At 29.2% G+C, this 25,451-nt stretch overlaps 1 protein-coding gene across 3 annotated transcripts; it reads left to right on the top strand.

The window, feature by feature from the left end:
* Positions 1 to 14,254: 14,254 nt before the first annotated feature.
* On the top strand, positions 14,255 to 25,205 carry LOC111295910 (zinc finger CCCH domain-containing protein ZFN-like). Of its 3 annotated transcripts, XM_022889741.2 has the most exons (7): positions 14,255 to 14,840; positions 17,599 to 17,756; positions 18,170 to 18,232; positions 18,944 to 19,063; positions 19,721 to 20,011; positions 21,405 to 21,734; positions 24,435 to 25,205. In XM_022889741.2, the coding sequence occupies exons 1-7, from the start codon at positions 14,738 to 14,740 to the stop codon at positions 24,714 to 24,716; spliced, it is 1,347 nt and encodes a 448-aa protein (XP_022745476.2). In that variant the 5' UTR covers positions 14,255 to 14,737; the 3' UTR covers positions 24,717 to 25,205. The 3 variants fall into 3 exon arrangements, with proteins under 3 accessions (XP_022745476.2, XP_089625311.1, XP_089625312.1); XM_089769185.1 differs by lacking the exon at positions 18,944 to 19,063 and having other exon boundaries at positions 14,340 to 14,840; XM_089769186.1 differs by lacking the exons at positions 14,255 to 14,840; positions 17,599 to 17,756 and adding an exon at positions 17,792 to 17,821.
* The last annotated feature ends 246 nt before the right edge of the window (positions 25,206 to 25,451 follow it).

Here is a 25,451-nt window from a genome sequence, read left to right as displayed (position 1 = left end):
GCAAATTAATTGTAGGTTTCTACTGGTAAAAAAATTAATTTATATATGGTATTTGGTATCAAGAATGTTTTCAATAAATCATCATTCAAATAAATTTTAGGTTTAAGAATGCCTTAAATGATGATCATTTAAGGTGTTTGGGTTGAATAAACACCTTAAATGATCATTAATTAAGGCATTTCTTTTCAAAAAATGCTTTAAATGTTGATTATTTAAAACACCTTTAATAATGATCATTTAAGGCATTTTTCCCAAAGATGCCTTCAAAAATCATCCTTTAAATAAATTTTGAGTTGAAAAAACACCTTAAAGGATCATTATTTAAAGCGTTTTTCCTCAAAAAATATCTTAAATGTTGATTATTTCAAGCGTTTTCTTTAAAAATGCCTTCAATGATGACCATTTAAGATATTTTTTCTCAAAAAAATGCCTTCAATAAATCATTATTCAAATAAATTTTAGGTTGAAAAAATATCTTAAATGATAGAAACGCCTTACATAATCATCATTTGAGGCATTTTTTTTCTCAAAAAACACTTTAAATGTTTATCATTTAAGGCATTTTTCCTTAAAAAAAGCCTTAAATGTTTAGCGATGTGCATGGACTATAAAGATTTAAATCGGGCCAACTTGAAAGACAATTTTTCTTTGCTCCATATTGACACTTTCATGGACAACATTGCTAAACACCCCATACTCTCTTTCATGGATTGTTTTTTATGATATAACCAAATTAAAATGGCCTCTTTTGATATGGAAAAAATCTTGTTTGTTATAATATGAAGCACGTTTTCTTATAAAGGTTATGCTTTTTGGATTGAAGAATGCAAGAGCTACTTATCAAAGAGCAATGGTAACATTTTTTATGACATGAAGCATAAGAAAATAGAGGTGTATATAGATGATATGATTGTAAAATCTTTTTAAAGAGAAGACCATGTTACTAATCTCATGAAGTTGTTCGAAAGATTACTAAAGTATCAACTTAAGCTGAACCCAACTAAATGCATGTTTGGTGCTAAGTTGGAAAAATTATTGGGGTTTGTGGTTAGTGAGAGGGACATTGAAGTTGATCTGGATAAGATACTCGTCATCTAGAACTTATCTCCTCCATATACTTAAAAAAAAAAAGAGGTTTTTTAGGAAGGTTGAATTATATTTCTCATTTTATTTCTCAACTTACTTTTAAATGTGACCCAATTTTCAAGTTATTTCAGAAACATGATCATGGCAAATGGGATGAGAAATGTCAGCATACCTTTGAAAAGATTAAGGAGTACTTGTAAAATCTGCCAATATTGGAATCGTCCATTGTAGGGAAACCACTAATTTTGTATCTCACCATATATAACCATTCTATAGGATGTGTTGGGCCAATAAGATGAAACATATAAGAAAAAGCAAGCTGTCTATTACTTGAGTAAGAAGGTCACTGAATATAAGTCAAATATTTCCAATTGAAGAAAATGTGCTAAACATTGGCATAGATAGCCCATAGACTCAGACAGTATATGCTATACTATACTATTTGGTTGATAGCAAGATTGGACCTCTCAGGTGTATTTTTGAAAAATCATTATTGTCGAAGAGGTTAGCAAAATAGCAAGTCATGCTCTCTGAATATGATATTATATATGTTACTCAAAAGTCGATCAAAAGAAGTGTGATAGCTAAATTCCTTATAGAGCATGCAACTGATGAATATGCCTATGAAGTTTGACTTTCTTGATAAAGATTCAATGACCATTTCCCAAATAGAGGAAAGGAAACCAATAGAAAAGTTGTGGAAAATATTTTTTAATAGGGCTTTGAATGCTTTAGGGCATAGGATTGGAGTAGTTTTCATATCCCCTAATGAAAATTACTATCCAAGCACTACGAGATTGGATTTTAATTACACTAAAAATGTGACAGAATATAAAGCATGCATAATGGGCTTGCAAATGGCAATTGAAAATAAGATTGGAATGTTAAGAGCATACAGAGACTTGGCCTTGGTAATCTATCAACTACGAGGTGAATGGAAAACAAGGGACTCAAAGTTGGTACGATACCAAAAGTATATGATAGATTTGATCAAACAATTTGAAAAGGTCCAATTCCATTATGTACCTTAATAAGATAATCAAATGCATGGTGCTCTGACTACATTAGCTACAATATTTAAAGTGAGTGATAAAATGAAAATCTAATCTATCAAGAATGTGCAAATATCGTCGACATATTGTTTAAATGTTGAAAAGGAGATTGATGGCTTGCCTTGGTACTATAACATCATATAGTATGTCAAGCACCAATAATGCCCTAAACATGCATAAAAAAATAACAAACAAATTATCATAAAACTGGCTATTAGATTTTTTCTTAATAGAAAAATTTTGTACAAGAAAGTCAAGATTAAATATTATTAAGATGCGTAAATTCTGTTGAAACAAAGAAGATACTTGAAGAAATGCAAGAAGAAAGTTATGGAGTACATGTAAATGGTCACATTATGGCTAGACAAATCATGAGAGTAAGCTATTATTGGTTAATAATGGAAAGTAACTACATTGACTATGCTAGGAAGTATTATAAATGTCAAATTTATGCAGATAAAATTCATGCTCGTCTAATCTTTTTACATGTTTTGGCACCTCTATGACTGTTTTCCATGTAAAGAATGGATGTGATTAGACCTATCACTCTAAAAGCTTTAAATGGGCATCAATTTATCTTTGTAATGATTAATCACTTCACAAAATGGGTCGAAGTTGCTTTTTATACTAATGTGACAAGGACGGTGGTGTACAAATTTATAAAAGGGAGATAATATGTTGTTAAGGCCTTCCAAAAAAGATTATCTCTAATAATACTCGTAATTTGAATAACAAGATGTTAGCGAAGGTTTGTGCTAAGTTTAAAGTGAAACATCATAACTCAGCTCCATATCGCCCAAAAATGAATCAGGTAGTAGAAGCTGCCAATAAAACTATCGAAAGGATAATAAAAAAAATGATTGATACTTAAAAGGATTGGCATTAAAAGTTATCTTTTGCACTGCATGCTTATAGGACATCAATACGCACATTTACTAGGACAACTCCTTTTTCACTTGTATATGAATAGAGGCCATATTATTAGTCAAAGTGGAAATTCTCCTTTTGAGAGTTTTGATGAAAGTAGATTTAGAAGAAGCGAAATGGCTTGAAATAGTTACAAATAATTAAACTTCATTGAAGAGAAAAGGCTTACAGCTTTTTGCTATAGTCAATTGTACTAAAAAAGAATGATGTAAGCACATGACTAGAAAATTTGATTTAGGCATTTTTGTGAAAGAAAAATTGGTTTTAAAGAAAATTTTTCTTAATCAGTATGATAATCGAAGAAAATGGATGCCAAATTAAAATGATCCATATGTAGTCAAAAAAGCTTTTTTGAGTGGAGTATTGATCTTGGTAGAGATGGATAGATATGACTAGCCAAGCCCGATAAACTCAAATGCTGTGAAAAAGTACCTTGCTTAAGAAAGAGAAAAAGAAAAGACAAAAAAAAAAAAACAAAAATAAGTAAAATGAAAAAATAAAAAAATAAAAAAATAAAAAAATAAAAAAATAAAAAAATGAAAAAATAAAAAAAATGAAATAAATGAAATAAAAGAATAAAAAATGAAGGAATCATAATTGAAAATCCAAATTGGCAGTTTAAGTCAAAGGAATGATCTAAGCTGAAAACCTAAAGAGGTAATTTAGATGCAAAGGAATACCAATTTCCAAGTATAGGAGACAATGTCTAGTATAATGAACTCAAAAGGATCAAGTACATAAATGGAATAGGTTTTTAAGAGAAAGAATTTTAGAATGTTGTTCATGATTGTCTAAATATTCACTATCTAAATACCATTCCCTTTTTTAAATTTTGTACTAGTGCTCATGTTTTTCACTTAATGCATCATTATACCGTCCTAGAATAAATATTTATGTTTCTCCAATTTATCTTGTTTTTTCATAATCTTCATTATCACAAATAAAGAAAAAGTTAATTCATTACACTGGTCTTGAAATTGGAATATAATAAATAATTGATAATATTCGTAAAAGATCTTACATTATTTCATGAAAATCAAGGATAACAAAGTTAAAATAAATATTAGAAAAAAGAAGAGATTTGGAAAAGCACCCATTTTCAAACCCGCCAAATCAAAGTAAAAACTTGCTAAAAGTGGTATCGAATAATGATATCAACAAATGATCATTGTAGTTTACAAGGAAGAAGCTCCTAGAATATGCAGATTGGGATTGAGATTGGTTGTTTTAGGAAAAAATGAAGAATTAGAAATGTTTGGCTTAGAGAACCTTATTACCACAATTTGGATAAGTCATATTGGTTTCTAATAGTACTCGCATCGCATGTATTGCATTCATGAATTACACTCAATATATTTTTTAGAAAAATTTTTTTTTAAACTTTGAGATTTTTAAAGTTGAACCCTTCAAGAAAAAGATTAAGGTATGAGAAATAAATTTGAAAATGGCACAACTCATGAAACCTCGGGTCATAATGGAGGAGATGAGCTATTTTCAAACAAAATTTTTAAAGCTTCAAAGCTTCTGTTTAGGAGAGCCACTTCAAACAAGATTTCTTTCAAAAGTTTCAAAACTTCTGATTAAGTGAGCTTTTACATGTTGCGAGGTTTGTAAGACTTCCAAGTATAATCTCTAAAGACCTTAAGGCAAGTTACTTTACATTTTCAAAGTTTCAATACCTCTGATTAAAGGAGTATTCGAAGATTTCAAGATTTGTAAGATCTCTGAATATGATCTCGTATTTTATTTTCAAAAAATTATTGAGCATTTGTTTACAAATAGTAAAAAAGATTGATAGGTTAACCTGACACATAAGCCTAGAATTAGCTAACACAAAAGTCCAAATGAGTTGGTATGTAAACTCAGATTAGTAGTCATTTTTATTTTTTGACTTGTGGCTTCATCTTATTCATCTTTATTTTTTGACTTAGGCTTTATCTCAGTTATCTTTATTCCTCGACTTGCAGCTTAGTCCCAATCATTTTTATTTTCTGACTTGTGACTTCGTCTCGATCATCTTTATTTCTAACTTACGACTTCATCTCTATCATATTTATTTTTGACTTTCGATTTCATCCCAGTCATATTTATTTCTCGACTTATGGCTTAGTCCTAATCATTTTTATTTTTTGACTTATGATTTTATCTCCATCATCTTTATTTTTTGACCTGCGGTTTAATTTCGATCGTCATTGTTCTTGACTTATGGTTTCGTCCCAATCGTATTTATTTCTTGATTTGTGGCTTGACCTCGATCATCTTTATTTTTTAACTTGCTGCTTCATCCCGATTATCCTTATTTTTTTGACCTGTGACTTTGTCATAGTCATCTTTAGTTTCTCAACTTGCAGTCTCATCCCGGTCATCTTTGTTCTTGACTTACAATTTTGTCTCAATCGTCTTTATTTTTTTATTTATAGCTTTGTTCCAATCATCTTTATTTCTCAACTTACGATTTAGTCCTAGTTGTCCTTTATTTTTTGACTTGCGTTTTAATACCAGTAATTTTTTTTTATTTTTGGTTTGTGACTCAGTCTTAAACATTCTTATTCACTTTCTTATGCATCAATCCTAATAATTTTTCATAGTTTATGATCTTTTTAAGTCTAAAAAAAACATAAAAACAAAATAAAAACAAATAAAATAAGCACAAAAAAAAAGTAAAAACACAAAAACATAAAAACACAAACAAAAAATAAAAAATAAAAAATGAGAAAGGCTTTCTCTCTCTCAAAAGCATCATCCAGATAAAATTTTTGTATAGATTTTTGCATTATTTTTTATTATAAAAAATATGCAACGAGTGATAGCTGTAAACACCAAATTTTGTTCAAAACTTTTTTTAACACAGTTGACTTGGGCCCATTTTGAATATAGGCTAGAACCATTAATTTTGGCCCATTACATGGCCCAACTAAAAGTCCATTTACAACCCAAAAATCCTAATTGATAACCTATTTTTAAAGCTCGATGAAAGGCTCGACTATCAAGGTCTATTTAGAGGTCAAATAGGACCCATATAATACAACTTATTGGTGGCCCAATTAGAAAAGAAGAGAGACCAAATCAGTCATTGAAAAGGGCCCAAAATGTGATCTTTTTAGAAAAAAAAAAAACAAAACAAATAAAGTCTAAAACAATTAAAAAAAAATGGACACGGTCCATATATATTTTTTAAAACCAACAGGAAATGATGCTTGGGAACATGGATGGCTGCGCATTAGGGAAGAGAATTTCCTCATTCATGTAAGACTTGAAACCCATATGTACGAAGACATAACCAGCTAAGAATAAACTAGTTTACTAGGAGGAAGAGGGATAAAGGGCAATTATAGTAGACAGAAACAATCAGGTTAGTGGATGGACAAGAAAATGGAAGAAAGAGACAAATGAGATGCCTTGAAGAGGAAGGTTGGCATTGGCCATAAAAGAAAGAGGTTTCCAAAATACTAGGGGGTGGTGAAAAAAAAATGAGTTGAAAAAAAAAACAAAAAGAGCAGAAGGAAAGATAATATTAAAAAAAAGGATAATAAAGGAATAATGAAAAGGAAAATTACTTTTCTTAATAATGAAATTAATTTAACAATACATGAATGTTATTAATTATTTTTACTTTTTAAAAAATATTATTCACTAACATTTATAGAAATTAAAAAATTTTAGGATAAAAAATAATAATTAAATAATTAAATAAGAAAGAAAAAAGTAAATGAAATCTCCAAGGATAAGATTCTAAGGAAGTCCAAATAGATATTCCTAAAAAATCCTTAGGTGAGAAGATTTTACTAAAAATACTACCAAATATCTAGAAAAAATTTCAATAAAAAGACTTTTTTTACTTTGTTCTTTTTAAAAAAATTATTAATAATTGTGGAATAATTAAAAAGATTAAAACAAAATTAAAATGAGTAACAAAAAATGTAACATAATAATAATAATAATAATAATAATAATAATAATAATAATAATAATAATATTTTTTTTTTCATGTGTATATTCTACTTTATTGTTTTGCATTTACATGATATTAAATGTAGATGAAATTTTTGATAATGGGATTTTGAAAAGTTCGAGTAATAATTTTTGAAAATTCTTTAAATGAGAAAAGTCTTCTAAAAATTATCGAAGTATTAGAATATTTTAAAAAAAATTTTCAATACGAAAAATCTCCATTTTATCATTATGTTATTTAATTTGAGTAGTCTTTTTATATAAAAAATGCATTTTTTAAATAAATATATTTATGGATAATAATATTATTACATGATTTTAAAATATTAAAGCAAATGAAAAATCCAAAAAAATAATCTGAGTAGTGATTTTTTAGGAATCTTTAGGTAAAAAACTTTATTTAAAATACCGTCAATGTGTTGGAGCATTTAGATTAATTTTTGATAAAAATTTCTTCTTTTTTTATAAATGGCATGGAAATGAATTTTTAAAAAATATTATTTGATTTTTAATTATAGATATTATAGTTTACATTTTTAAATATAAATATTGGAAATAAATATAATCTGCTGATGATAGGACTTTTTAGAATTTCGAGTAGTGATTCTTAATAGTCCTTAGATAAGAAAGTTCTTTTTCATATTGTCAAAATATTGAAATATTTTTAAGAATTTTTCAATAAACAAGGTTCTTATTTATTTTTTTTCAAACAAAAGTGCTAAAAAATAATAATAAAATAAAAATATGTTTTTTACAATAAATAAAATTGAGAAAATTAAATTTTAAATATCAAAATTAAGACCATTTTAATGACAATTAAAGGATAATGCATAATTAATTGGTACCATTTTAAACGAGCATCGTGGAGGTGCTGATCGTTCCCTATACGTAACCAACTCTTGAACCCAAACTGTTTTTGCAGACTCAAAAAATTATTTTTTTCATAAATTTTAATTACTTTTAAAATTTTAATAGAATGATAAGCTTTAATAGATGGCTAATCATATATAATAAAAAAAGATTAGTGACGATTCTTTTTTGTTTTTAAATTTATCTAGCGACCTGTCAAAATCATTATGACAATGCTTATGCAAAATGTGACATATAAAATTAAGTTTGGTAATTTTGAGAGCATGTATTATGTGTGATAAATATGTTAGCATGCTTACAATGTTTTAGTTTTATATATACCACATAATTACAATTTGGAATTTTAGGCATAAAGTTTATAAGCCTAATAAAGTGAGTAAAGTAATATATATTTTGGAAGCTCATATTTTCCATAGACATATGAAATATATTATTAACTATAATGATTTATGAAAAACATTTAGATTTTATGCTAGAATGTTGAAATAGAGGGAGAGTATTGTTGTTAAAATTGTACAATTATATTATGAGATATAACATTTTTTAAATAATTGCATAGTAAATTTGTTTCACATAAATAGTTAGACTAGCTTCTAATATCCTTTTGCTTTTATAAAATACTTCTAAATCAAATATATTCTCATAAAATATTAGTTGTTTTTATAATAATGATATTATAATATGTTGAGAGAGCAACAAGTAAAAATTTATTTCTTAGTAATTATTTAGAACATGCTTTTGGTATCATAAAACTCGGTAAATATTATCATAATAATCTTGGGTAATAAAATAAATGAGTTATGAAAGTAAATAGATATGAGTAAAAGTTTCAGTTTATAAGAATAGGCAAAATTAATTTTATGAATTTCAATATGTTAAAGATTTTAACTAAAATATAATGTTGTTAAGGCTTGTTTGAGCAACTTGCCTTAATGTTTATATCATAACTCATGTTTAGTAATATTGAAAATATTATATTCCTCACATGAACATGAAATTTGTTTATGCCATAATCATTGTGTGTATATGATTATCTAGAAAAATATGCATTATTGACATTCATCGTATACTATTATGTTGAGATTTATGGTATAAAATTATGTGATTTATTGAATCTCATGTAAATATAAAAGAACGTATATTGATAGATGCTATTTATGCCTAGTCAATTTTTAATTTTCAAATTTCTTGTAGTCATGCTTAAAAGAGTGAATTGCCATAATAAAATATTATTAATTGTTAAGACAATTTCTTGGTAGTATGGCATGTTAAGTGTTTATACTAATTGATAGCATGATTATGGAATATGATTTGAAAATTTTTAAAGTGCATAAAATGATAATAGGCATTCTAAGTTTTAATTTTTAGTTATCCATAAAGGTACATTTAGATTAGTATCTCACTTGAAGTGATCACATGTATAAAAAAATATAAGAAAATCAATAAAACTATAATGAAAATGAAATTTCTTATGTTGTTATGGATTGTCTCTAAGTTACTATATATGATTTTCTACCCAAATGGGGTGATTATATATTTTTAATTTAGAGATAATTGTGAAACATTTTTATGAAATGAAAAGATACATAGAGTTAGGGAATTTATCTACCTAAAAGGGATATATTTTTTAAAGTCATTGTATTTTTTATTATTTTAATGTGTGATCACACAAAGAGATAATATTTTCTTTAAAAGAATGTCCAATATTAAATTTATGATATGACACTTTGATTATTTTGATAAAACTAATAAAGATATAACTTGATTAAAGTTTTATCTATTTAGATCATTGATTAGCCTTTGTATTTAATTTCAATATGTTGGGAAAAATATCATTATACGTCAATATTTGACATGAGTGATAAGTTCTTGGATGTTTTGTACAACATAATAAATACATAAAAATTTATCACATTTTGGGATATACATTTGCTGTTTAGTATTTTATGATAGCTAAAAGGGTTAGCTTCCACATAAGAAAGTTTTAGACCTATTATGATATCTCAATTAACTTAAGTAAAATTAAGAGTTATTGAAATATAATTTAATAAATATTTGTTTTAGTTGTTAAGATATTGGTTTGATTATTTTAGTTACCATTATTAAATCTAGTAGTTATCGATTTTAAAGGGCATATTATTGTCATTTGTTAACAATGTATTTTAAAGAAAATTTAATATATTTTTTTAGAAACTCACACATGAGGGAGAGAATATTATTTTATACTTATCACATGTATGAGAGTTTTAGGGAATAAAGTTTTGTAAAACTAAGCAAAACTATTTGTTTTGTTTTATTAGTTCAATTATTTCCTTGATAATCTTTCTCAAATTAAAACTTAGAATGCCCATTATGATTTTATACACCTTAAAAATTTTTAAATAATATTCCACAAAGGTACATTTATATTAGTATATCACTTGGAGTGATTACATGTATAAATAAATATAAAAAATCAGTAAAACTATAATGATAATGAAATTTCTTATGTTGTTATGAATTGTCTCTAAGTTACTACCTAATTTACTATATGTGATTACCTACCCAAATGAAGTGATTATATGTTTTTAAATTAGAGATAATTGTGAAACATTTTTATGAAGTGAAAAGATACATAGAGTTAGGGGATTTATTTGCCTAAAGGGGATGTATTTTTAAAAGTTATTGTATTTTTCATTATTTTAAAGTGTAATCACATAAAGAGATAATATTTTCTTTAAAATAATGTCCAATATTAAATTTATGATATGGCACCTTGATTGTTTTGATAAACTAATAAAGATATAACTTGATTAAAGTCTTATCTACTTAGATCACTGATTGACCTTTGTATTTAATTTCAATATGCTGGAAAAAATGTTATTATAAGTCAATGTTTGCCATGAGTGATAAGTTCTTGGATGTTTTATACAACATAGTAAATACGTAAATTATTAGTCCCTTTAATTTATCACATCTGGAGATATACATTTGCTATTTAGTATTTTATGATAGCCAAAGGGGTTCGCTTCTACACAAAAAAAATTAAAACTTATTATGATATCTCAATTAACTTAAGTAAAATTTAGAGTTGTTGAAATATAATTTAATAAATATTTATTTTAGTTGTTTAACTTTCAATTAAGATATTGGTTTAATTATCTTAGGTACCATTATCAAACTTAGTAGTTATCAATTTTAAAGGACATATATTGACAATGTATTTTTAAAAAAATTTAATATTTTCCTTTGAGGAACTCACATGTGAGGGGAAAAATATTGTTTTACATTTATCACATGTGTGAGAGTTTTGAGAAATGAAATTTTGTAAAACTAAGTAAAACTCTTTATGTTGTTTTATTAATTCAATTCTTTCCTTAATAATCTTTCCTAAATTTTGTTGATTTACTTTTAAGAGAGAATAAGAATTTTATAATTTTTTCTCATTTCACTTCCCTTCTTGTTTTGAATTATATATGAATTAATTTTGAGAATTACTTTAAAGAATAATAATATAAAGGTTTTGATTTTTATTATTATTATCATTATTATTATTTTATTAATGCTAAAACTATTCTTTTAAAGGGAGTGAAAATCAATGGGAGTTCTACATATGTTTTAAAGTAGTAAGAACTCATAAATGCCCTAAAATTATTGATTTAGAGATATCATATATGTTTAGGTCAATGGGAGTTAATAGGCTATTGATAAAGACATGTTTTAGATATAAAAGATTGGGAATTCAATTAATTCCAAATGTATTGAAAATAATCTCATGTTAAAACATTGAAAATTTTGTGTTATATAAACATATGAATATGAAAATTTGTTTATAATATAATAATAATTGAAAGTGGTTTATTAAAGTGACATCATGAAAATCCAAAAACAATTGTGGTTATCACATTTAGTATAAATGTAGTTAATACATAATTTTGTTATGACTCCATTTATTGAAGTACTCCTTATTATTATTCAAAGTTTGATTGAAGCATGTTTATGATTCATTGGATCAGTTGGAGTCATTGTGATTTGATAAAATGATGACATATTTTTGCTATATGAGGATTATGGTATTACTAAGCTCATAATGTAGATATCTACAAGTATGGAAAAAGAACTTGTTAAGTTATTGGTTTTAGCATGGTAATGATGCATTGTAAAATTGCTTTTGAAACCATTGTTGCTTTGGGTTTTTTTACTTTATTAAATGTATTGCATGTAATTACTAATTACCTACAAAACATAGTTTGAGATGAATAACTCTATGAGATACCATCAAGTTAAATGGACACAATTATTTTATATATACATCATAGTTATTATTTTTATATATATTTTTTATTGTATGTGCACATCTTATATTGATATGTCATATTATAAAGTTTTAAGACTTGGTATTTATCTTAAGTATGACTTTAATATTATTTGGATATATATCATAAATAATATCAGTAAGTAACCTTGAGGATAAAAAAGAGACATACAAGTACATTTAGATGTCATGAAAATTTTTCAATAAGTTTAAAGAAATTAACAAGGGGATTGACAATGAAAATAATACATTCAGATCACATTTATGTGTTATTTTCTTGCTACATACCATAATGACATCCATTGTTGATGGAGTCTCTAGCACTTATAACCATGAATTAGTCTTATGTCAATAAAGGGCATAATGGCTATCCTGGTTTGGTATTAGATGATTTTATTGGATATAATTATTAAGATGTTATCTCAAAAGCTAAATTATTTTTTAAAAAACTATAGCCACATTAAAATAAAGTTAATCAGTCTGGAGCCTTAATTTCTAAATTATATTTTTTTAAAATAAAAAAATCCAATTAATATTGCGCAAATAAAAGAATGTTAGAAATTTTCAATAAGTGGGCTATTATTAATTGATGATTTTAATATTTAATAAAATAGGTAGATAAATTTAGTTTTAATACGATATAAATATAAGAGTCCAAATAATTAATTGTGATAACTTACACATGAATTTTGTACATTTTATTGGGTTAGTGTGATTTAACAGTTGTGTAGACCTTTTACACAGTAAACCTTTGATGGAGAGGTTTATAAGATTTTAATATAAATTGATTAAGATCTCCTTTTCACTTTTAAATAATTGTATTTACTCATCGAAAGTCGTTAGTAAGAGTGAAAAGAAAAACTTTATATTTTTTTAAGAATTAATGTTACTTTCATTTATCAATTATATCTGACCAAATAAATGCACAAATGATCAAATTTAATATTTTAATATTTACTTATGATTTTTTAAATTTAAGATTTAGCTTATACGGGATACTAGTCAACAATATTAATAGGAACAATTACAAATATATATATATATATATATATAGGTAAGTGACATAAACTGTTTATTTGAAATAGAGAACAACTTGCTTTATTTATTTATTTATTTTAGCCTATTAAACAACTTGTTAACGAGTAGTTACAATATTTTGTCAAAAAGTTGTCTAGCTCATACCTTTAATTACAAAATATACAGGTTTTTAATAGCAACAACTTTAAAAGGTTTTAGACATAGGTTCTTAATTCTAAATGAGTTACAACTTTTTTTATTAATTTTTTAAGGAAATGAGAGGGGGAACAAAAAATGCTATAGTATAAAATGAGAATATTTTACTGGCAATTTCTTTTATTGTAATTTTATAATTATTCAATTATAATAAAAATATATAAAAATCTATCACTTATAAATATGCACTTCATATAATATTTTGATAAATCTTACATGATTTTAAATTTTTATTAATTAATTGTAGTGCATTTATTATAGATAATATGCCTCCATTATAAAGTTAAGCATAAAATACAAGTGCAACTAAAGATTAAACCAAAAATAAAAACTTTTAATTTTTTCCTCATAAATAAACATGAATAAAGCTTTTATCCGTTACAAAATTTCAATTTGTATAATTATTAAAATCTTATCCATTGAAATGCTTGACAAAATTTTTGTCTATAAACATTTTTAATTTCTCAAGTGTTTAATTAATTTATTTCATATCACTATAAAAAAGTAGTATTATTATTAAATCAAAAGTTTAAATAATTATTTTTTCCTTAATTTTTCAATTATTTCTCAAAAGTTTTTCGAGTTTGATATCATTAAAAATACAGTTGATCAATTTCACTTAAAAAAAAGAAAAAGAAAAACAAGGTTGATCACACAAAGATTTCATTACAAAAAAACATTTAAAAAAGATCACCAGTTCCCTACACCATCCTACTCACGTCGGGTCAAACTTCCACTTGCGTTTACGTGATGACACCTGTTCAACAAAATTTTAAACCACCAATAGAGAAACTCCTAATGCAAAGACAAATTAACAAGGCATTACGTGGCGGTGTGAGGTAGAGAATAGGGACGGAATTCGGTACTAGCGCGAGTGAAGAGAACGGTGATCAGCGGTTTTGTGTAAAACGCGGGTGAAAAAGGAGCAGAGTCAAGGAAAGAAAGAAAAGGAAAAGGAAAAAAAGAAGTTGGTGGGTTTTGGATGGTTGGTTTTTATTCTTTTTATTTTGGTTTTGTGGAGAAGAGAAAACAACGCTCTTTTCTTCTATCAAAAAAATAAATTCAAAAAATAAAAAAAGCAATTTTTTTTAGAAAACAAAGGAAGACCTTCCGCGAAGAAAAGCTCTCTTTTTAGTTTTGTTTTTTTTTTATTCCTTTCTAAAAAAAAGTAACCGTTTTTTGGTTTCTCTGGGTTCTGTTGGGAAGGAAGGGAGGGGAGGTGTTTTGCTAAAGTGACAGCGTGGTTTGTGACTGGGAATGAGAATTCCGGCGTGGAGGTGGTGCTAACGTGACAGTATTGGTGATGGAGGAAGGTGGCTGCTGAATGGAATTCTCATTCGATGCCGGAATTCCGATGTCCCGAACAGCAGCGGCGGCGGCGGCGGCTGTCACTGAAGGAACCTCGCTTTCACCGTCGTTGAATCAAGGTCTGTCTGTATCTTTGTTTATTTCTTTATAACTCTGTTTTTTTTATTATTATTGTTATTTTATTTTTTGTTTTTTACTTTGTGAAACGCTTGAGAAACGCGGTTCACTTGTCTATGTCTGCTATTTTACTGTCTTGAACTGTCCTTTTTGTCCATTTTATGGTAAACTCCGGTTTGATCATTATTAAAAATCAGTCATTTTTTGGTTAAACTTTAATTAAGAAATTATGTAAATTTTGAATTTTAATGATTAATCTTAAATTCTTAATTGCGTTTCAGTTATTGAGAAAACAGTGCAATTTTGCGGTGCTTTTGAATAGATTGTTGCAATTGTTGTTGTGGTGACATGGATGAATGTGAGATTCCACGTTCTTAATTTTTTTAAAGTCAGATTCAAGGTTCTAGGAAATAAAATGAAATTGAAAATTTTGTGTTATAGGGCTTTTTCTTAATTGATTTTTTTTTTCATTTATTGCTTTATTACTGAAGTATAGTTTTTTTTTTTTTCCATATATTTAAGTAATATCATGAATTTCATCATTAAAAAAAGGATATTCAAGTAATCTTATCTCTGTATCTTTCAATGAATTTGATTTCATAGTGGTGAAATTTGAGCTGCATTAATTTTCTACATATGAAATTATGAGATGTTTAGTTTCAGCAAGTGCAATTGCTTTGTATATGGTCGTTTTAGTTTGTCTCTTTTTACATCTTTTTGTCACTGTTTCATTGTAGGTTGGTTCTTCATTTTCTCCTTGAATGTTCGTGGAATGCAATTAGGAAATAGTAGCAAATAGGTTTTAGACTAAACAATCCTTTTCCTCTCTTTTGTGAAGTTAAAATTTGGCATTTGCCTGATTTTTTGTTATAAGATCAAGAAGAATACATTGTTGCAATATAATAATTTACCTTATATTTTCTATTTTCCTTTTGTCATTTCTTTGAAATTCATTTCAAGAGTAAAAATGCAGTCTTTATTTTATTTTAAAGCAAAAAATTGGGATTGATGATCAAATATACTTAGATTTCTCCTTGTTTACATGTATATGTACTATGGTCATCATACAGGAAGAGGTACACATAACTTAAGAGTCATGACTCACGATTCTCCTATGGGTTCATTTGGTTTGTGACAGACATAAAAGAGAAGAAAATATAAACCTTGTCTTATTTTCCTTGTTCTTTAGACCTACCTGCTCATCTTGTTATGCATTATTTTTAATATTTTGGCACATTTTTTGGAAAGGGTAAAGAAAGGAGAGAGAATGGGTGGAGGTAGAAGGTGAGGGAGAGTGGGTAAGGTTCCTTTTGCTTGGATTTCTTAAAAAAGAATATGGAAAGTCAAGGAACAAGTACGTTGCCATAGTGACTAGAAAATGAAATGATAGCTTATCATGTTTCTTTAACAACTACATAGTATATAAGTTATATGTTAAAATGAAAATGTAACAAAAGTGCAACTTTGTCTGTACAATAAAAAAATTTTAATGAGGAATTCCTTCCATCCAAAGCCCTTAAACTTGGACGGTATAAAAAAAAATGGAGAGTTGGAGGTTCTGAGTACTCGTCCAAATCTCTCTTTCTCTATTAAAATGTTTTCAAACAAGGGAAAGGCATCACTCCATCTCCCTTCTGCTCAATCCAAACATAGTCTATTCATATATCGGATACTACATGTGATTTTAAGAATCATATTAGCTCTTCAGATATAAATTATATTGTTGCTTATTTAACTTGAAAATGGACTGTTCATGTTAAACACATATAATTTTAATTCAGAGAATCCATAATAAACAAGCTTATTCTAGACATAATAGTTTGTCTCAGGTTCCAAAATGGTGGAGAATAAAAGCTCTTTTCTCTGAGTACCATTCTCTTCAATTAACCTAATGTTCAGCTTTCTGGTAGCATTTTCTTCAAAATGGATTGATCACTTTAACAATTTTTCTTCAACTTAGTCCCTATTGAACTATACTCTTTTACCCTTTCTATTTTTCAGTTATCTTGTATAGGATGCTACTTTTAAGAACCATATTAAGTGTATTGAAGACATATTCTAAGATAAAGTATACTTTTAGTTAACAAAATATTGCTACATTTATTTGTTTTTTAAACTTTTTGCAGTGAGCATAGTTGACCTTTATGCTTCCTTCAGATGCTGAGTTTTTGAAAATGAAAATTTCTCTTCTTGGTGTAAACATTCTCAAGTTAGTTGAGAGCAGTTTGGATCTTGAAAAGGAGGAAAAGAACACAAAAAGTTTTGTAAAGGTCTTTTTTTGAGGCCTTAGAAAAAATAGAATTCATTCTCAAGTTAGTTGAGAGCATTTTGGATGTTGAAAAGTAGGAAAAGAACATAAAAAGTTTTGTAAAGGTCTTTTGTTGAGGCCTAAGAAAAAATAAAATTGCATTCTCAAGTTAGTTGAGGCATGCAAAAGTCAAAGGTTAGAATGAGATTTCTTACTGCGGCTTGTCAGAAGCTTGTGTGTTAAAGATATGTTTTCCCGGTCCCACATATTTCATGGAAATTCTCAATCGTTTGCACTTTGATGCTCTCACTGTTAGAACATCAAGCGAGTCTATTTTCAATGAAAGGGATAAATCTATGATACTTTGAAGCTAATAAAAATTGAAATTTAGAGTATTTTATGTTCCAGGAAAATTGTTTATGAATTGAAAATTTCTGATACCCTTCTGTAGTTCTTTGACTTCTTTTTTTCATGTATTTTCTGAACCTACAACTCATTTAATATTATTTCAGATGCTATGTGGCAAATGAACTTGAGATCCGGTGAAATAATGGAATCTGGTCCCTACCCTGAGCATCCTGGAGAACCAGATTGTTCTTATTATATCAGGACAGGCCTTTGTAGATTTGGGGCAACATGTCGTTTTAATCATCCTCCTAACCGAAAGCTGGTATAAAGCTGTGGCTTGTTTGGACAATTCTTATGAATTCAGAGTTAATGATTGAGATATTATTGGTAAAATTGTGAAGAGCTTCTAAATTTAACCCATTTTAGAAGCCTTTTATTATTATCATATTCATAATATTGGAAGTTGAAGTTGTAGACACGTGAGCCTTTTTCACATGGATCTTTACTACTAAATCACTCTAAAACAGAACTCGTTGTAGGAAAATTTATAGAGTATTAGATGCTCAAGAGATAAGCATGGTTCTTTATATGCACACATGAATACACATGCTGCTACAACTATGGGTATACTTCACCTGCTACTGTCATTTCATTTTAACTTTATCCTACTACTCATTTGAGTTTTTAATATCAATTGTCATTAGAAATATTTATTTAGATTATATCAAATTCCAGGCTATTGCTGCTGCTAGGATGAAAGGAGATTTTCCAGAAAGAGTAGGACAACCCGAATGTCAGGCATGTATTTATTCCTTGGGCCCTGATGTAACAACAATATTGCTGCTTTTATATATGTGCCTTACAATTTGCAATGTATGATTAACTTGAAGTATATTACTTTTATGTATCTGAAAAAGGAAATTTATTTTATTTGTTGTGTCTTGGAGATTTCACCATCAAAACAATGGGTCAAACATTTTAATACTTTGGTGAATGCTATTATTTTAACTTGAATATTCTAGATTGATTGTGGATGTTTCTCTAAGAATTCAATATGCTGTTATTGGTGAATTCATATGGATTTGTTCACATATGGATGATGCACTAGAATTAAACAAGTGTTCCTCTTCTTTTAAAGTTCTAAATAATGAAGCAAGGATTACTTTCCGGTTTATAAAAAAATCCTAGTATAAGAAAATAAACAAATAAAGAAACTGAGAAAATTGAAATATGCTAATAATTTGGATTGATAAAACATTACTTCCCTTTGTAGTGATTGACTTCTGCTAATATTTGCTTTATTCTTGTATGTTGTTTTCAGTCTTTCTATTCTAGAAAAGCAAGATAGCACTGACTCTTGCATTTATTGCATTGGAAGCTAAATTGCAATATTGAGAGAAGCTACTCTTTTGTTTTTACTGCTTCATGTCAGATATGCCACTCTATATTTCTCATTTTAAAGAATATTTGGATCTGATAACTGACATTTTGCTCTTAACTGCTCTATAGTACTACCTGAAAACCGGAACTTGCAAATTTGGAGCTACATGCAAGTTTCATCATCCTAGAGACAAAGCTGGGATAGCTGGGAGAGTTTCGTTAAATATTTTGGGCTATCCTCTTCGCCCGGTTCGGATTTCATTTTTTTTTCCTTTTTACTTCTTGCTATATTCTTTTATAATGATACAAATTTTAAGTCAATATTCAGGTCTAGTCCTGTTTCATTTTCAAACAAAAATAACAATTTTTTTAATTGGATTAGTTTAGAAAAAATGGAAATTGATACCACTCCAGTTAAACTGGTCCAATTGGATTAAAGTGGTGATAAAAGTAAACCTCACATCAGTTAAATTGAGGGCATCCTGGGCAACAAATGTGACAAGGGATACTCCACCTATTGCCAATTGGTTTTAGGTTGGATGCCCATAAAAAGTTTAACAAATTATATAGTCTTATTGACTGAATGTATATCATTATATGCAATATGAAAGATACACAGACATAGACAAGGATCGAAGTAAAATGTTTATCACTTGCTATGTCTCAAACAGAACCTTTTGTCTTTTAAATTTTGAGTTATGAATTTGTTTTAACTTTAAATATGGGTTCCATGAATGAAAATATTACTGAATTTTGGACCATAGCTGTCCTTAAGATTGAGGTTGAATTGTTATATACGTTTGGACCTTGTTAAGGCAAGCTTTTCTAATGTGGTTTTTTTTTATGGTTATAGGGGTTTTATAGGCTTAATGTAACTTATTTTCGTTTTACTTTTCTTCCATACAGAATGAGACTGAGTGTGCTTATTATCTAAGAACTGGACAATGCAAGTTTGGGAGCACTTGTAAATTCCACCATCCTCAGCCAACTAATATGATGGTTTCATTGCGTGGCTCTCCTATTTATCCAACCATCCCTTCTCCAACCACTCCTGGTCAGCAGTCATATCCAGGAGACATTACAAATTGGTCAAGAGCATCTTTCATTCCAAACCCCCGCTGGCAAGGCCCTTCAAGTTATGCACCTTTGATTTTACCCCAAGGGATGGTATCAGTTCCAGGCTGGAATGCTTACAGTGTAAGCTTTTCCTTAGCTTATTACTAATGCTGTGTTTATTAAACATGCCTATTAGTTTTTAGTGTTTACATGTGTTTGGACAACATTAAAGGTGACAAGTGAGGCAACTTTTGAGAATTATAGTTGTCCATATGCTAATACTTTGTGCTTGGAAAACAATAATACTTGTCTCTTAAGTCCAAAGGTGCTCTAATATTTTCGAAGAAGCATTATCAACCTTCTTCTCTAAGGTTTGTTTTACGGTTGATCACCATTTATCTTTTGCTGGGCCTGAATAAAATGCATTTGGAGCAGGCTATTATGGTGCAATTTCAACCAATGACCTTTTTATCTCCCTCTAACGAGCCTTGTTCTTATCTTGGTTACGATTGCATAATAATAATATTTGATGAGCTTTATTTGATGGAGCTAATGTCCAGAAGCCATGAAACTGTAGTTTTATGATGGTCGTCATTAACATGAAATTAGTGGCATTTGGGTAGGCATTAAGGGAACCTAGAATTAAGTCTGATGGAAGTGGGCTAAAACCTTAGGGATGACAAGTAGACAGTATTGGTGCTGTTAGCAGGGGTAGTGTATTTGTATTGCTTTTTGTTGTTGGAGACACTTGTGGTTGGCTGATGACATGCTCGAACAAGTATGATTTATTTCAGTTTTGGTTGATATTCTGAAGGAAACTATTCAGGCCTAAAAGTTAAACATTACCATCTTTTCTTATTATGCTTATTAGTAGGTTTTATGGTTTAGAATCAAATAAGCATGTCAAACTCTGGGTCAACTCCTATCAGCAGGTGAGTTGGATTGAAATTTAACTCTTAATCAGAATCATTTCGTTTGCTGATTGTGCTTTTTGGTAAAAGTAAACATGAAGTGAAAATTTTGTTTTAAAACCACATCTCTGATTGTTAAATTACTTTACAATTTAGAAATGAGAGCGAAATTGAATCTGAAAATTTTCAGAAATTACTTATTTGATTAGCTGCTTGGTTCTGCAAAAACCGCTAGTCTATGTCCTTGTGAGTCCATTATCAACTATATCCTATAAATCAGAACTTGTCCACAAATGAATTTCTATTGATGAACAAATGTTTTATGGTAATGTTACAGTTGCGGCTATCTCCAGAGCAGAGTTTTCTAGCGGTTTGGTCCAAATGGTTTGATAGCATCTCTAGCTTTGTAACTTTATCAAAATGCCTGAGAGCATACATCTACTCTGTTTGTTTGTTGCTGTTTATATTTGGTTATACAGAATTTGATTTGTAAGTTTATTTTCACTTTGACTAGCAAGCATCCATGCAGTGTGTAACTCATGATCTTTGAAAAGTGCTACCATTAATTATTCCAAAACGAATGAAGAGATGTGCTACCATTCTAATACTTTTCATTTCTCCAGGGTCAACTGGCATCAGTTTCTTCTTCTGAGAACCTACAGCTGGCAAATGGAAATAATCAAATCTATGGAACCTCACGCCAGAATGAATCAGTGGCTGCAGAATCTCAGGCGTCCTTTTCTCAATTTCGTTCTGGATCTGTCCCTGTAGGTTTTTATGCATTGCAGAGGGAGAATGTATTTCCCGAGAGACCTGGCCAGCCTGAGTGCCAATTTTACATGAAGACTGGAGATTGTAAATTTGGTGCAGTTTGTAGGTTTCATCACCCAAGAGAGAGAGTTCTTCCTGCCCCTGATTGTATGTTGAGTCCTTTAGGCCTTCCTTTACGTCCGGTGAGTGAGTTATGTATTCAGTGGTAATTCTGTCTTTCAATATACTTCTGAATATTTATCTGTTCAATTATTAGGGCTGTTTATGAAAAGCCTAGTCTTCAGGCTACTTAAAATGTCATTCCTACCTATTACCTTACATGACCTTCTCTTTTTCTTGAAATAGTTGATTTCATTTTTCCTAATTGTTGGGTTCTAGTTGCAGGCCAAGCTAATAATTTCTTTTTTTTTTTTTTTTAATGTTAGAAAATGGATATTTGCTTCGATACTCTTTTTGGGCAATTGGTCATTCTGTGGTTGCCATTAGATTAAAAGAAATTAGCATAAAAAAGTTGTTGCTTATTGACATAGGAAAAAGGATGATCTCCTCGCTTGTTTATTTGGGTTTAGCAAATAAGGATTTTAGGGGTTATGTTTGTGGATCAAAAGGTCTAAGGTTATTGGGGAGTGGTTGAGTTTTGATAGTGAAAAAGTGCTGGAATCAAGAATTAGTTCACTGCAATTTTCTGCAGCTACTGTACTAATGGGTATATTTGCCACACTGAAGATAGGAGGTGCTGGATGCCATCAATTCTAGGATGGCTAGGGTGGTTGAATGAGGATTTTATGGTTAAGAGGAGCAGCACCATCGGAATCCATCTTGATTAATGTAAAATAAATAAAATAAGATGTTACCCTGTTAAAGCTATTTTGAATCAAATTTTTATGATGCAGGCATGAGTCATGGAGGACAGAGCATTGGAGGAAGAACTTATTTTATTGCTGTTTTGATTTAAGTTTTTTTTTTTGGTATTTCCAAATTCAAATTTAGGGTTAGTTATGTGTGTGGAGAAATTATTACATAGACCTAAGGGTGTAAATGATACGTTAGTACTCGCAAGCTACTCAGATTCGATTCAAAGAAAACTCGAATTCGATTCGATTGTTATCGAGTCGAGCTCGAGTAGCTCGACTCATCGATCGAGCCGAATTCAAGTATTCTTATACCTGGCTCGAATAGGTCGCGAGCCTAATTGAGCTTTTATATTTAAATATATTTTTATTATTTTAATTAATAAAATATCTCGAATTCAAGTTCGAGCTCGAGTATAAATAATCAAACTCTTATCGAGTATACGAATCGAGCTTATTTTTATATATTAATCGAACTTAATCGAATGAGCTTGAGTAGCTCGATTTCGATCACGAATTGAGCTCAAGCTAGGAAAATGAAACTCGATTGAGTATCGAGCCGTGAGTTGGGAGTCAAGCTTGAGCTCGAGCTTCTCATTGTATCGGCTCGACTCGGTTCGGTTACACCCCTACATAGACCCCTCCTATCACGTCATCCATAGACCCATCCAATATTATATTTTCATGTCATCATATTTTTCCATGTTAGATTTACCAAGCCAAGTAGGAAAATACCTATTCTAATAGAGTTTAAACACAAACAGCAAAAACACAAACGACTTAGTGTGGGTTAAAACTCAGCAATGAAGAAGTGAGTGAAATCAAACACCAAATGAAGAAAGTGAACAGAAGAGACAACAATAGGTTATTGGTGGCTTATGTAAGCACCAAATTTACAAAAGACCAAATCCACAAATTGACCAAAAAAATTGAGATATAAGAGGAAGCATTGTGGTCTGGAAAGATAGAGAGAGAGGAAGAAGAAAAGAAGAAAAAAAAGAAAAAGTAATAGGACAAAAAGGATTTGAAACCAGCTTCATTGTACCCCTAGTTGTTGTCTGACATTGCAACCCTGCTTTCTGCCTTCCCCCATTGGTTTTGGACAAAAAAGGGGGAAATTGTTCTTGATTTCGGTGAAACCTTGGTGCACTTTGATCAGAAAAAGAACAGAGAAGGAGATTGAAATGACAAGCAGAATAGATAAGTCATAAGTGCACGTGGTTGGGTTTTCTTGCCCTTTCAAGTATTTTTTTTTTTCCTTTTAATTATCTTTGGGTTTCTGTTAGAAGACAAAAAACACAATTAGAATATTAGAATAATATAGATTAAAGTAAAAGGCCAAAATACAGATATATTTGTCTAAACTTTTTAACAGGATAAAAGTGATGAAACCCAAATCTAGTTTTCTTAAATTGGAATTTTCATATCAGTTTTGAAATTTCAATTTTCATATACTATTTTTTATAATATTCTTGTAGAACAGATCCACTATATATCTTATTTTCAGACTCTCCTTAGCCTAGTCTGCTAGTCTGAAATTTTGGAGGGGAGTCAGACCCTTGGATACATATCCATATTGGATAGCCATAACTGAGTCCATCCATGTAACATAGGTTACAAGGTTATCATTCAAGTTTACTTCCTTATATCATTCTTAATTACTGTGCCTTGATTTCTTATGGTAGAGAGCTTTATCATGTGCACTGATTTTGAAGCTTTCATGTTGTTCAGATTATATATTCACTCCTAGAATGTTACTATTTTGACTTTTTTATTTTCATTTTTACATACCAAGATTAGAATGTTTTGCTTATCCATTATCCTTCTTACATATTCATTCTGGTTTGAGGTTGGGTTTTGTTCTCATCATTTTTGTCTTCCTTGCAATATTCCCATTGAGTGCATGTGGTTAATTTATGAGGAAAGGTTCCGTACTATGTGTAGATGTTCTTTTACAACATTGCTATTTTTATTCTTTTGTTACTGGATTTTTTTTATATTATTGATATTGGTACTTTTGCATTTTAACAGGGAGAACCTTTATGCATTTTCTATTCTCGATATGGAATTTGCAAGTTTGGTCCAAGTTGCAAGTTTAACCATCCTATGGGAATTTTCACATATAATTACTCCGCATCATCTCCATCTGATGCCCCAGTTCACCGTTTCTTGGGGTCATCTTCAGGTACTACTGGGTTAATTCTCTCATCAGAGGGGCTTGTTGAAGCAGGCTCTACAAACCCCAGGCGGCTGTCACTCTCTGAGAATAGAAAATTGTCTTCCAGTGATGATAATATTGATACGGAGGGATAAAAATTGCAACAAGATATGGGCTGATTACCTTTGACAATCTTTTGGTGGATGAGGAAGAATAATCTGTAAATTCATTTCCCATTGTTGAAGATGTACAGAGTTCATGTCAAGTTGATTCTGTTCTTTTAAAAATATGCAATTCAGTCAACAGTTGCATCTTCTGAATTTCATAATCCTGCACTGTATAAAGCTGAAAATGATGTCACATTTGGTAAAACCCAATGTGAACAGTTCTTCTGTCCCAAACTGTTTCTTCTTTCTGATTTTTGCGTTATGTTTCTTTCACAGAATGTTATACGAGGCATTTCTTTTGCAGTTTTTAAGCCTCTGCCTAGATTTGTGGTGAATCTTCAACTAGCTGCTCTGTTTAACATTTCCAGTCTAGGCCCAGGCTTTCAAATACTGGTTGAGTAATTTTCTGCCACCCTGAGTTGTTTGTACACTATAGCTTCATCATTCATATCATACTTCCTCTTCGCTTTTTTCTTCTTGGACCTGACATGTGCTGGCATTTACTAATATCAGCTTTGTTTCTTGAGGTAATAATTACTATATTTGCTAATATTGATCAATCTTGAGTTATTCTCAAACTTGATTCTTGTATTGATAATTTTATTTTTCTTCTTAATTATGTGTGAGAAATTTCCAAGCAGAAGTATAAATGAATATACATTTATTCTACTGTAAAAAGAAGTGGAACAGTGCCATCTATATTTTTGTTAGGTGAATTCTTCC

The sequence above is a fragment of the Durio zibethinus genome, chromosome 12 (genome assembly GCF_047325235.1).
Source record: "Durio zibethinus cultivar Kanyao isolate XHJ-2024 chromosome 12, ASM4732523v1, whole genome shotgun sequence".
Lineage (NCBI taxonomy): Eukaryota > Viridiplantae > Streptophyta > Magnoliopsida > Malvales > Malvaceae > Durio > Durio zibethinus.
Note: the sequence above shows the minus strand (reverse complement) of the source record. Positions and strands in the feature narration are given on the sequence as shown.

Bases quoted from the DNA above. Each gene is read 5' to 3' on its own strand.
- LOC111295910 (XM_022889741.2), top strand. From the start codon at position 14,738: ATGGAATTCTCATTCGATGCCGGAATTCCGATGTCCCGAACAGCAGCG. The intron at 19,064-19,720 runs GTTCGGATTTCA...TCTTCCATACAG, and splicing joins TGGGCTATCCTCTTCGCCCG to AATGAGACTGAGTGTGCTTA. The intron at 20,012-21,404 runs GTAAGCTTTTCC...TCATTTCTCCAG, and splicing joins CAGGCTGGAATGCTTACAGT to GGTCAACTGGCATCAGTTTC.